The sequence below is a fragment of the Homalodisca vitripennis genome, chromosome 2, assembly GCF_021130785.1.
Source record: "Homalodisca vitripennis isolate AUS2020 chromosome 2, UT_GWSS_2.1, whole genome shotgun sequence".
Taxonomy (NCBI): domain Eukaryota; kingdom Metazoa; phylum Arthropoda; class Insecta; order Hemiptera; family Cicadellidae; genus Homalodisca; species Homalodisca vitripennis.
Window position 1 is genome coordinate 79,540,235 of NC_060208.1, and position 13,965 is coordinate 79,554,199.

At 31.2% G+C, this 13,965-nt stretch overlaps 1 protein-coding gene across 1 annotated transcript in view; it reads right to left on the minus strand.

Annotated features, from left to right (window-relative positions):
* LOC124354226 (roundabout homolog 2-like) overlaps nt 1-13,965 on the minus strand; it is a 607,997-nt gene that overhangs the window by 568,879 nt on the left and 25,153 nt on the right. Inside the window, exon 2 of the mRNA XM_046804531.1 lies at nt 11,226-11,426. Coding sequence (XP_046660487.1) covers nt 11,226-11,304 — 79 coding nt within the window. The 5' untranslated portion in view covers nt 11,305-11,426. The remainder of the gene's footprint in view (nt 1-11,225; nt 11,427-13,965) is intronic.

Genomic DNA, 13,965 nt, shown 5'->3' on the forward strand with positions numbered 1-13,965 from the left:
CTCTAATTAATTATTCATTCTAATGTTCTCTTTCACAAAAGAATAGGTTTATGTCTGATCTAACGTTTTATAAACCGACGAATAGGCAAATTTGCTGTGCTTGAGGTATTATAAAGCTATTAACTTTTACTGAATGTTAGGTTTCCTCTTATCGAAAATCTGTCATGGAAGGAATATTAGATGGAGATCATCACTTATGGCTCATATAAATCTCAAACATTTCATACTTTGATTACTTGGAAGAAAATCATTAAATTATTAATGAATTGTTACCAACAACTGGTAAAAAAGAACCAACAGACTTTTGAAAATATTTATATCTTGCCTCCAGACATAGTTTGAAAAACACTCTTCGTTTAAAAAAGTTCAACTTCTCCTTGTTTAATAGATTTTTTGTTTACTCTGTTGTTAACCTTTTTAAATCCTGTACATCGTTTTTACGAGATTAAAAATGTTTTTCAATATTTTTTAAATTGAATTTAAAAAATATTACTAAAGCAAATTGCTAAATAAATAGATTTACTTATTCAAATCTTTTCCTCTTGAAATAAAAAGAGCCTTCAGTGTAATATTACTTAGAATAAAGTTAAGACATTATCTGGAATTCTAACTCTGGTTCACACACATTCTGATTCTAATTTTACGTTTACTTGATGCTAACCATTAGTTGATTATTGTAGTATTAATACTAATTTATTTATGTTGTTGATATACATATAAATATATAATAATATTATGTAATTTATTTAATGTTAGAGATTTTAACTTTACAAGTGAAAACAAGTTTTACAAGCGTGATTGCTAAAAACTATTATTTTTGTTAGTGTTTCTTTCTAATATATGTCTGTCATTTGCATTGGTACTGCGATTTGTACCAATTCTTCTGATGTATTTCAGCACATTTTAAGCGTTTTATTAAACTAATACTAGTTCTTTATTAGAGCATATACATGTTATTAACTACCTAGCAAACACATACCTCCTCTTGGATGAGAATTATTTCTTTTCCTCCTATGAACAAGTAAGGTGTACGTTACAGCACTTGGAGTAACAGGCTTCGATACCAATATACAAATATTTGCTAACACTCAGCCAAATTCCATGGAGTAAACACACTACATCATCGAATTAAGCGTTGCTAAGGTATAAATGAAGTTTCATGCACAATTTCATTTTCGAGACATATGCTAATGATCAGCCACTTACATTTTATTTAGTTTTTCAAGTTGCTGTCTTATACATAATTTTCAAGGAAGCTATAAGGAACATTCCCAAAAAGCTGTTGAAATTATTAGCTTATTACTAGTTAAAAAATAATAAGGGAGAATCGATTCACCTTGTGTTTGTTTTTTTACGAGAAATATTTTGCGTAACTAAGCGCAAAACATTTTCCAGACAGCTCAGAGGGATGCAAACATTTCTCATCTTTATTTTCCCCACAGTCAATACATGCAAACTAATGTGTTGAGCTGTGTGTTCCAACGTATCTTCTACAACTGAAAAATTCCCTGGAATCCGATGGATGCTGTCAGTCAGAGAAGCATTGGGGAGGTTTATGCAAAGTTATTCAAATCTTCTAAGCCTTTGCACATGTTCGTTTTGACTCCCTTTGAGGGCGGTGACACGTGGTACCTCTCCCATGCCGTAATCAAACACGCATAACGTGAAATAAAAACAGTTCAGTACGATCAAAGTGTTTTAAATTCTCATTTGTTATCGAGAGAATTTAGTTCAAGTGATAACATACAGGAATTACCTATAGATCAGAATTAGAGGTTTTCCTTCTGCGATTGTTTTTCAAAAGTGTCCTTCTGGAGTTTTAAGTTTTTGAATACTAGTAATGGCTACAAAGAATTACACACTTAAAATTAATATCATTTTTATGCTCAACAATATAATATAGCCGTAATTTTAATCCAATATAATATTTATCTTGCAATATTATATATTGTATATGTAAACAAAATTTCCAATATATTCTTCAATGAATTTCGGCACAAAATATGGTTGTAACAACTGAGCACTTGAACGTCAATTTTCTATGTAACATCTGTTTGAATAGAGGGCTACCAAGAAAATAATATGATTATTATTAAGTTTTAATATGGTTTAAACTATTAACACGTTCACGACGACGTGTGCCCCATCGGGTGTACGCGATCTTTCACAAGTGCCGTCGTGTACCCGATCGGGTAAACACCGGGCTTTCGTTAAAGCGCCGTGTACCTGATGGGGTACACTTTGCTGTGCATTTACTTATTGCGTTTGTATTATTTGCCCGTCTTGGTGGTTTGTTAAATGTGATCCCGCGCTTAAATAAATACCTTAAACAAACACCAGTCGGGTGTACGCGATCTTTCACAAGTGCCGTCGTGTACCCGATTGGGTAAACACCGGGCTTTCGTAAAGCGCCGTGTACCTGATGGGGTACACTTTGCTGTGCATTTACTTATTGCGTTTGTATTATTTGCCCGTCTTGGTGGTTTGTTAAATGTGATCCCGCGCTTAAATAAATACCTTAAACTATCGTGTACCCCGTCGGGCACATGATTACTTAATTTTTAAGGTAAATTACTTTTTTTACATTAAAAAAAAAAAATATTGAAATACTTTACTGCAAAATTGTGAAGCCTACACAGATTTCTAGTTATTTGTCGACGTTTACCGAACGACATTTTTTGCCATTATTATTGAAAAATCGGGCAAATAAAAAGTCCTGAGATAAGCCGTCGTCGTGAACGTGTTAAGAATTATAGTGCCGAATTGGTGCGGGTTGAAACTTAAGTAGTATACAAATAAACAAACAAAATATAAACAATAGAAATAATCTTCTACAGAATAGACTTTTCTAAACTTTACAATTGATACTAGAAGTTGTCTCGTTTATTCGGCTAAATAACGCGTTTATATTAAATGATGGTTAAATTGCCTCCGTTGCTTATATACTCTCATGAGTTCAACTGTAAATTACATTCTTTTTACAAAAGACGAAAGACTAGTCACCGACTGAAAATTGTTCAAATACATTTTCTTTTCCAGTTAAAATTACTCTTCCTGCACAGTTAAAAAATAATGAAGCTTTTGGAAAGGTGCAATCAATCACAACAATCTTACACAAATCCATACATTTAGCCACCAAAAACAGCCATTTAATTTAATTTATACTCTTCAAAGCGTATTGCAGTTATATAAGTTTTGGTTTCAATCATCTTAAATTGAGTTTGTAAAAAATGAATACTTTTCAAACTTCAAGATATGAGTGTGAAATTGTGAAAATTTAAACTTACTTTTATTTAAATAAACAGTTATTTAATTGTGTTTCTTCGGTCAAAAGCGAAAACAGGCGAGATAAAACTCACGTTTTATATAAATTTTAGGATCTTAACAAAAGCAACTTAGTTTTAGTACTACACAAAGGTTTACGCACTAGTGATTCTAAAAAAAAAAAAACTGTTAAGAAGTTCCAGACTCATTTTAGCTCTGCTTGTTTATTACTGTACCAATTTAAATTTATTTTGTTTTGTATTTAACAACATTTACTTTAATTTAATTTAAACTTACACACATCTACGTGTCCTATATAGCCTTAAACTTTCGTTTAAAATTTAATTTAATTTTTCGTGCAAATTGTTGAAACTAACGTATGGGGGGGGAAGAAGTTTTCCGAATGTTTGCCATCTTCCAGTGATACAAAACAACCAGTAACACTACGTTTTGAAATCTGCATTCCGATCTAACGTTTATGAGGATAAACACTTGCAATTTATTCTCTTTGAATGAATCATGTAACAGATTAATTTTGACTCTCAATTTACTAATAAGACGCAAGGTGTCAATATATAAATAACGTTTAAAGCATTAATTATATTTAAACAAGAAATTAGTTCTCAAATAAAAACAATAAAACATGTGGATGAATTGAACGTAGTTTGCTATCATAACTCTTTGTCCTCGTCAATAATGTCATAAACATTTTAAACATATTCAAACTCATCAACCCCCGACAAAGACTGAACGCCGACAACAATAAAACGGGTTAGTTAGTGACGGTGTCCTGACATTTCCTGTCACCTTCTCCAGACTGTGACCGCGTCCTCTATATTTAGGCCCCGCTTCAATAGCACAGTTGTTTATGCCCGGGCCACATCGGGTTATGGCCCCTCGGGGACGTAGCTTACCGCTTCGCCTAAACTGTTTGGAACACTTCCCTTCTGCTTTGTGATTTATTTGGAATGTTTTCTCGTTTACACTCCACGCTCTTCAGTACCAAAGTGTTTTCTTTAAGTTTTGTTTTGATGACTACTTGACAATTATCTTTGGTTTTTACTATATTTATCGTTATGTTTTATTACACATAGAGGATTACATACGTAAATGAGCTGCTGATAATGAAAATGATTCGTAGTAATCTTTTGTATACAGGATGTTTCTAACCGGTGAAAAATATACCTCTGTGTTAAATCAATAAAATAAATAGATGAAGCGTATATCCAAAATATTCAATTTTATGTCTGTCTGTCCGCATGTATATATAAATGTATGTATATATATATATATATATATATATATATATATATATATATATATATATATATATATTATATAATTGGAAAATTAAGTAAAACACTGTCCAATATATAATTATATATATATATATATATATATATATATATATATATATATATATATATATATATTTACCGTTAGTAAATAACCTAACGGCCCGTGATCCAAATTGGAAAATTAAGTAAAAACACTGTCCAATATATATAATTTATATATATATATTTACCGTTAGTAAATAACCTAACGGCCCGTGATCCAAATTGGAAAATTAAGTAAAAAACTGTCTATATAATATTCGGACAGTTGGATCACGGACCGTTAGGTTATTTACTTATAACCTAAGAATTATTTGCTTATTTATAGAGCAGAAATGTATTCTGTTATTTATCAGTATTTAATAACAAAGAGGGTAACAGCATTGCTGTCTTCATACAAACATATATGTTTTATATGTTTTGATAATTTTTTCTTCTTGTCGTTCTTTATTAAACTTTGCTTGGTAATTTTTTATAAAATTCCTTTTTTTATACTGTATTAACAATCTTTCTTTTTACAACAATATAAAAACATACCAAATTACAATGCCGATATATTTCTGAATTGTGTTTTTTTATTGTGGTTGTTTATTACAAGACTGACAGATGCTAAACGAAGCGAAATATACCAGTGTATGGGAGACGAATTTTTCTCCATATTTTTTGATAATTCTGTTTCCATATGTACAGGTTATTTTGAGAGAGGTTGGCACAACTTCAGGATATGATAGTATACAGAAAACCAAACGCAAACGATCATATGAATATATTTCTTATCTCGCTTTGTTTTGTTTATGTCCATAAATACTTTTTATTTTAAAACCCATATCTCTAAACCTGTTGCAGCGAATAATATAAAACCTGGGATTTATGTTGAGTTAAGTAAAGGTACGTCACTTTAACAACAATTCACTTTCCTTTAAAAAATTACAGTATTTGGATTAAAAAATTACATATTGTAAAGACGGTTAATACTACTAATTACGAACTGATAAAAATAATCATGTATTTCAAATTTCACAACAACACTAACAATATTGAAATCGGTTGAAAAATTAAGTAATTAAATTTATTTTAGTTTGTGATGTTTATGCTTTCTTACACGTATAAACTATACATGGTATTTCGTAACGGGCGATTAATATCTTACGAATCAGTTCAGGGCATTAAAAGAATAAAATAACTCTATGGAAAGTTTATCCAAACCCCTTTTGTTTTTCTTCTATATATGTGGGTTTTCAGAAAATGTATTTTATGTGTTTTTGTGGTTTAAGACATGTTGTTAATTTATTTTATTCTTGTTATAAAATTAATTCCCTATAACTGTACAAAAAAGATAAAATTTACTTTTCATAATATATAAATGGAGGAGGTACACAATCTTAGATGTCAAATTTCATGAACACTAGAAGATTTTACTAAATACATAAACATAAATAATTACATAAACAAAATTTTCATTGACTCTTATTGTCAGGTTTAGCGTGTGAAGAAACATATCAGATTCGGATTAATTTCACACGCCCTAGTAGAGTTCCTTGTTTCCACGATCAAAAAATATATATATATCGTCAGTCTGAAAAGCCAAATTTATTCAAAAAGCTTCTGCTTTCTTCTCTTGTAATCTCCCGGATAACAGCCGAAACAAGATCTAAAAATCCAGATCTTGTACTTCGATCTGGATGGTCATCGGGGTGTCAGTTTTTCTTTCCCCGTTCTTAGTGATTTCCCTGACCCTAGTAACGTTTACATTGTCGTGTATGTTCGGTCGTTGAAATCTACTTCCTGTTTAGTGTTTTCGGTGGCGCAGTAGCGTCTGTGTAGTTACCCCGACTAAATAAGTGTATAAATACATAGTTCTGAAAACTCTTCTTCGGCCAAGAAGTGTCTATTCCGGTAATTGTACCTACATCCGGTGCGGTAGTAGCGCATTTTTGCTCCGATAAAAAAATGTATTTTTATATTCTCTAGTGAAAAAGCAACTACTTTCATTAATCGTAATTTACTTCAGGTCTAAGTTATTTTTAGGTCTAGTAACGTTTGAGTTGTGATCCTAATCCTAAAAATATTACATACTTTGGTCTAAAAGTCTTCTTCGGTAAAATAGTGTAAACGGTCTAAGTTATTTCCAGCGATAATTTATTTTTAACTTCTTTTCCAGTCAAAGATGAAGATACAAAAAGTTTACTTCGGTAAAAAAAGTTACATTTCTGGTAATTGCAATCTACTTCCGGTAACGTAGTTGCGTTTGCATAGTTTTCCCGATTAAGAAAATATATATTGTGATTGTATAAAAAAACTACTTGGGTTACAAAGCAACTACTTCGGGCCATAATAATTTACTTCCGGTATAAGATGTATCGGGTTCTAGTAGTCTGTCAAGGTCATGATATATGTGTGGCAAATTTTCTAGGAAAGCTGGATGATTACAAACAAAAATGTAGTTTTTCTAGGAGTTCGGCGTCTGTTGAAATACTATGGGACTATGGGAGGCTGATCTTCACGAAAATTAATTAATTTTCCTATATAAATGTTTTGGAACTGGAATGTCAAAATTTCATCTTCCTATAGAATTCGTAAGTTTTTAAAAGCCAAAATTATAGTTATTCTAGGAGTTGCAACGCCATTTCAACCCCTTTGGATGGTTGATCTTTTTGAAAATCTGTCATTTGTATCTTGAGAACATAAGATACGTGTGTAGTATGTCGTACTTCATCGCTGTAGGACATTGGGTTATTGAAAAAATACAGCTTTTATATAGACTTCAACCCCATTTCAACCTCTATGGGTGGTTTATCTTAATACAAATCTGTATTTGTCTGTTAAGAGCATAAAACATTTATGTGTCAATAATTTTCATCATTGTAGGACATCGGAAAATTTAGAAACACAATTTACTATCTCTAGCAACTTCATTTCAATCCCTGTGGATGTTTGGTTCTTATGATTTTTTTTTGTAAATTTTATATGTAAGTAATAAGGCACGTGTGTGCCAAATGCTATCTCTCTAGGACTTTGCACAAAATTTGCAATCCCATTTCAACTGTAATGGGTGGTTAATCTTCTTGAAAATAACTTTTATGCTTAGGTGATGAGGAACGTGAGTGTTACATTTCGACTTCTCGAGACATGGGAAAGCTTTAGAAACAAAAAATATAGTTAGTCTTGTAGTTTTAACTCCATTTCACCCTCTATGGGTGGTTTATCTTCATGCAATTATTATGTGTAAAGCATAATGTGTGTCAAATTTTATCGTTATAAGACATCGAGGAATTTAAAAATAAAATATCATCTCTTTAGGACATTGAGAAGTTGAAAAAACAAAAATAATTTCTAAGGGTTCAATCTGTATGGGTGATTAATCTTCATGCAAAATCTTTTATTCGTCTTTATTTACGTCTGTTCAACCCCCACCCCTTCAACCTTCACCATCTGTTTTTTTTTTTTTTTGTTTTTTTTTCAGGTGTATCGCTACGAAACGTGCCAATATGGTTTTTTCGTCAGTCTCTCACCTAGTTTGGTGCGGATAGCATGTTATGTGTAGTGCACCTGTGTATTCCACACAGATTACTCATCAAGTATAATATTGAGTCTTTTGTTGTAGAACATTTTCTGTTGTTTATTTCTTAAATTTTGTACGTTTATTGCCATATATTGATTTGTGCTTGCGTAAATTTATGTATTAGGTACTTTTAAACCCAAAGAAAAGGAAAGCTTTCAATCCCTGAAACGAAGTGTCCTATCCGGATACTATAGTGTGGCACATAACTATGACCTAAATCCTGATTTCTTTTCAAGCCTTTCTTCATGTCATACACATCTTCATTCAGCACAGCACAAACATTACACCATGTAGAGCTCAACCTTTAACAGCATCTACCACGTTACATACACATTACCTTTTTCATATAAATTTTCTCACGTTTAGAGTAATTTCACTTTATCTTATCAGCAATCACTATTTGAAATATGTTCCAAGACTTGTAGAGTCATGTAAACTGTGGGAATAAGCGTAATAATTTTGTAATATGGCATTTAAACGTTACAAAACGTAAGTAACAACATTACAATTTTGATTTAAACTTTTTATTTGAGGAAACTCGTCAGAACTTAGTAACAAAAGTCAACATAGATACTGATGTTTACAAAAAAATCAAATGTATTTCAGTGTTAGCTATATAATCTAACAGTAACAGTAAAAGTTTTCATTTTACAAAAAAATTTAAACCTTTTATAAAATATTAGCTGTTTCCCGCGGCTTCGCACGCTTTTCGTAAGCGTTACCCGTGTATGTGCACTTCTGGCTCAAGTAAATTATATTTCTAACGCCGATGTAGAGTTTGCTTTGTTGCCACAATCAAGAAAATCTGTATATGTTTATAGCCATTGTACACGTACATGTGTTTTATTATAAAGTGGTCTAACACTCAAGCTTTAAGTTCAACCAGAAATTAATCTCCAAGACAAATATACATCATAACTTAGCGCCTTCAAATAGTGTTTGGCTATTAAATATTCGTAACTGTCTCGTAATTGCAGTTTATAATGTGAAGGCGCTTTGAAAACTATTATCTTTGGCAACGCCACCTGGAGGCGAGTTACATCAATAGACATAGCATAGAAACCTTCTTCGTGGAAAAATACATATACATACAAATTTTCGTAATGATCGGTAAAATAGTTTACGATTCCATAAAGGATAAACACACAAACATTCATTTACATATATATATATGTATATATATATATATATATATATATATATATGTATATATATATATATATATATATATATATATATATATATATATATATATAAACACTGACATTCACAATGCTTACATTACACTATATTATTAATAATAAGAATAATCTAGTGACTTATCGATGTCTTTTTGTTAACCAAAACTGTCTCGTATGCAAAAGGTGAAATTCGACGAAAGCTGTACATGAATATCAAAGAACTGATATCACATTTGAATATCAAAGGAGTTCGTGCGAAAAGGTTAAGAAGCTAGTTAGGACGTGCTTTAAATAATGTGTTATTCATCTGCGCTCCTTGGGCGAGGAGTTAAGTTACACTTGCATGTTCTCCTAGTTACATCATTATTACATTGAACAATAAAACTAAAGTTCTAAATGCAATGTCCATATTTATCGAGTCTATTTACGAGATTAAAAATAAGTAAGGTTTAAGTCTATTAAATTAGCATGCAACTAGCATTTATCCACGGCTCTAAACGCAATTTCCTGCCAAATAATAAATACGTCGTAGACATATATATTTTTTGAATGGCATACAAAACACTACTGTGTCTTATCTGGAGACTAACTTAATGACGACTGAAAAATATACCGACCTACTGATCTATTTTGGACAGCAAGCAGTGTTTAGGGACCTGTATTCAGAGAGTGAAATATTGTATAACTAAATACTAAATAGAATTTCTGTGAATTTCATGTATTTAAATTAAATACCTCCTACGATTTCAATAAAACTTGAACTATTTCAAAACTATATGGAGGTATTTTAAACGATGTCGAATATGATGTATTTCACACACTACATTTGAGTTAGCTTTTATGTCCCGATACACGACATAAAAGGTGGCTTTTTATATGGGCCACCATTGCGATCTTGAAACTATACATAATTATGAGACATTTTTAATCTTGACAATTTTTGTATAGTTTCCTTAATAATGCAGATATGAGTGCTCAAAGGATTCAGCATTGATAAAATCCATTTTTTTATATGTTTCAGGGCTCTAAACTGTAATTATAACTTCAGGTATTAAAATTAATTATGATGCTTTATTTATTTTTTAAGTATTAGATGTTATATTTACAGTTGAAAATGGACGCCTAATTTAAAAAGGCGTTTTCTTAATGTTAAACTGCATAAGGGATCTCAACACTTCGAACTCTCAAATCTCTGTTATGAAGAGAAATGTAAAAAGATTGCCAAGATTTAAAGTGTCTCAAAATTACTTTTCTAATCGGAAACCATAATAAAATAAAAGTGCCTAGTTCTTAAATGTTATGTATTTGATGGCAACTAGTACAACACTAAAACCAGCATAATAGGTAATTGTTATTAGGTTTTTTAAGGAATCCATAAGTCCGTCTTAATTTTTAAGTAACTCGCGCCAAAAACACCAAACTGGAGATATAAACTAATAAATCGTTTTTTATAATACTGTGAGATAGGAAAGCTATCCTAAAACTATACAGTTTTGGTCTTCACATTGGGTTTATTGAATTGTGTGTTCATTTTAAAACTTGTTTCTATAACATTGTATATATTTTGCCAATAATTTTTCATGATAATTGCATTTACTTTAAGAACAGGATTATCTTGTTACTTTTAAATGTGGGCACTATAACAGATGGTCATACTCAATATCGGTTTTTCAAGCCGACACAACAAAAAAAGTATCCGGTTCTCAAGAAAATTTGATCATAGCAAACCAAGGTTCACCCGGGAAATTAACAGGAGGTTCTCTTACTTTACAGCCCTATATTCAAATTCACATATATAGTACTTTATCCAGAGTGGGTGATAAACAAAACATGATGTGTACTAGTGAGTAATTACACTAGAGAAAGAGAGATTGTACATACCTTTAGCAGCAGATGTGGCGACAATAACGTGTAGGAAACACAGCGACACAATGTATGCTCTGTTGCAGATGGCGAACATAGTTATTAAATCACTGTTTAATGTCTAACACACTGGCACACTTAACACATAACGTTTAACACAAAGTTTGTTCACTGAGTTTTTCGAGGTTACTGAATAGAATCCACCGCAAACACGACGATCTGCAACAAAAACACATTGCTACAAAGGGAAATGTGTTATCCAGGGGTTTCTCCTATAATGTGGTTTTGACTTTACTTATTCAAAACAAATAAAAGCATGAATACTTTGTTCATTGAAATGAATGATAATTGTTGCTCTTTTTACTTCAACCCACAACCGATAATATATGTTAACTTTGATGTAAAGTCCTCCCTCTTACATAGTAAACATTATATTTTTACTCTCGAATAGCCGAATTCTTCCAAGTATATGGTAGTTGTTAGTGTCATCATTTTCAATAAATTGTACCATTATGAAATCAAATAACTAAATATCTTTGACCATTCAATTAATTAAAGTGCCTTTATTCACTGGCGTTAATCTGGTACATTTTTCAGAACAACTTTGTCCCTTGACCATATATTAAAACAATTACCAAAACATAATTAAGCATTCTGTGTAGCATTTTTAAATTTTACTTTAAAGGTACTGCATGACAGTGTTTTAAGATCATCGGGGTGCCCTTTCCACAGTTCACGCTTATCCCCTGCTTATAGAGGGTGCTACAACCCGACCTGTGTCTTCATAATCTTCAGACAAACTAGAAGAACTAGAACTAGAATCTTCAGGTGATCGCATCTGAGCATAATGTAACCTGGTATACTGTAGTTGTCGAATTCGGTGCTCGGGTGAAATCATGTCTCCGGCACTCCGGAAACATAACAATAAAAAAAACATGCACCAGCGCACACAACTCACGTTTATGTGAACAACTAGTCTCAATATTTATATAACTTTATTGCTTTTGAATAGTTATTCATAATTTGTATTGTTCACTACTGGTTTTCGAAGTTGTTTTATGTTTGGATTATACACTTCATTTATATTTATACAGGGTATAGATAGTAATTTTTCATTGATTTATTTAAATATTTATTATTCTAAATTTCTTTAAATGGTTTGTTAAGCATTTTTCTAACTTGCCAGTTAGGTGGCGGTATTGGGATGACGCCATTGTATCAGTGTATTCTCTATTTTTAGTGTTGGTGTAATAATAATCTCATCCCGTAGTGTGAAGGGCTTTTTGTGAAAATCTTGTGCAAGTCCAGTCATGTAACTTATTATAGTCACAATTATAATAAGTACAATAATGAATGTTGTATGCTAAAAAGTATATAACACCTAAACCTTTCACAATTCATGCACAAATTCCATATATGACGATGTTGTAAAATGTTTCAAAGTAATATGTACTAATAATGTTTTATGGGCGGAAATGAAAACATCGGTCCTTCAGTGTTCTTAAATTATATTTCATGAAAATAAAAATAAAATTCTCATAAAGGCTTTAGTGAATCGCCTTTCAGTTTTCCTCAAAAGAACATTGTTAAGCCTCATATACTTCTACGCGTAGCACACTTTTATAATTGTTGTAAAGTGTATACGTTATGAATATTCAAACGATGTAGTACAAAAAGTTTGAGATTTTTTTTATAAATAATAAAATTATCCATACTGAAAGTTTTGCGTCTTTATCTCCAGCCGTTCTCCCTTAAACGTGGTTATAAAACTGCCCCAAATTTCTCACACGTTTAAGATTCCACGTGACACTATCTAAAAAATATACGGGGAAGGCACGTGACTATGAGTATATAAAACATTGACCAATTAATAATAACCGATAACAACCTTAGAATGTGTTTATGTATTTTGAGGCTATGTCCTACCTTTTACATACTCCATAGGTAAGGATTAACCTACTTGAACACATTGAGCCTTGAATGGATATGTATGTAATGTTGAATGGCAAATGTAATTGACATTTTAAATTGAATTTCAACACTCTACTATAGGTTGACGGAATTTTCATATTTCGGATTCCACATAAAGCCCTTTGAGTTCATTAGTAATTGGACCATTGGATTACTAATTACTGCATAGTTGCTAAGCAGCAGGATTTGTTAGCTTATAACTAGATTAGATCTCAGTAATTGATTATTTTTAACTCTAATTAACATTACTCCTAAAATACATGTTTATTATATTAAACTGGTTCTGCTTTTAAGAGATGAGTACATAATTCAAACAGGCTTACTGTTAGTAGAGATATTTTCACTTTTAAAATTTACTAACAACAATAATTACACATTAACTTTGTAAGTATAAATTGATTACCCAGTGAAAAATTAGAAAAAAAACTGCTAATTTCAATTATCCAATTGTTAAACCGGATAATTTTAAATGAGGATTAATTATATTGTCTCATTATTTATTAAATAGAATTACAGTGGTGTAATTTAGTTCGACTGTAAAAACAGAGATAATTACGACAAGTGGGTTTTGCTGAAGCTGCTGAATAAATTATTTCCGCGTGACAATTATTACAGTCTAGTTAACACATGGTTTTATAATAATCTGGCTATTGAATGCAAAAGCGTTTTGCGTGCGTTTGAATTATTCATACACAAATTACGAGTAACTATTCTATAATATTAATTTATTATGCTATCAATCCGTTTATGCAAATAGATGTTGACAGCAGTGAGTTGTTATTTAACA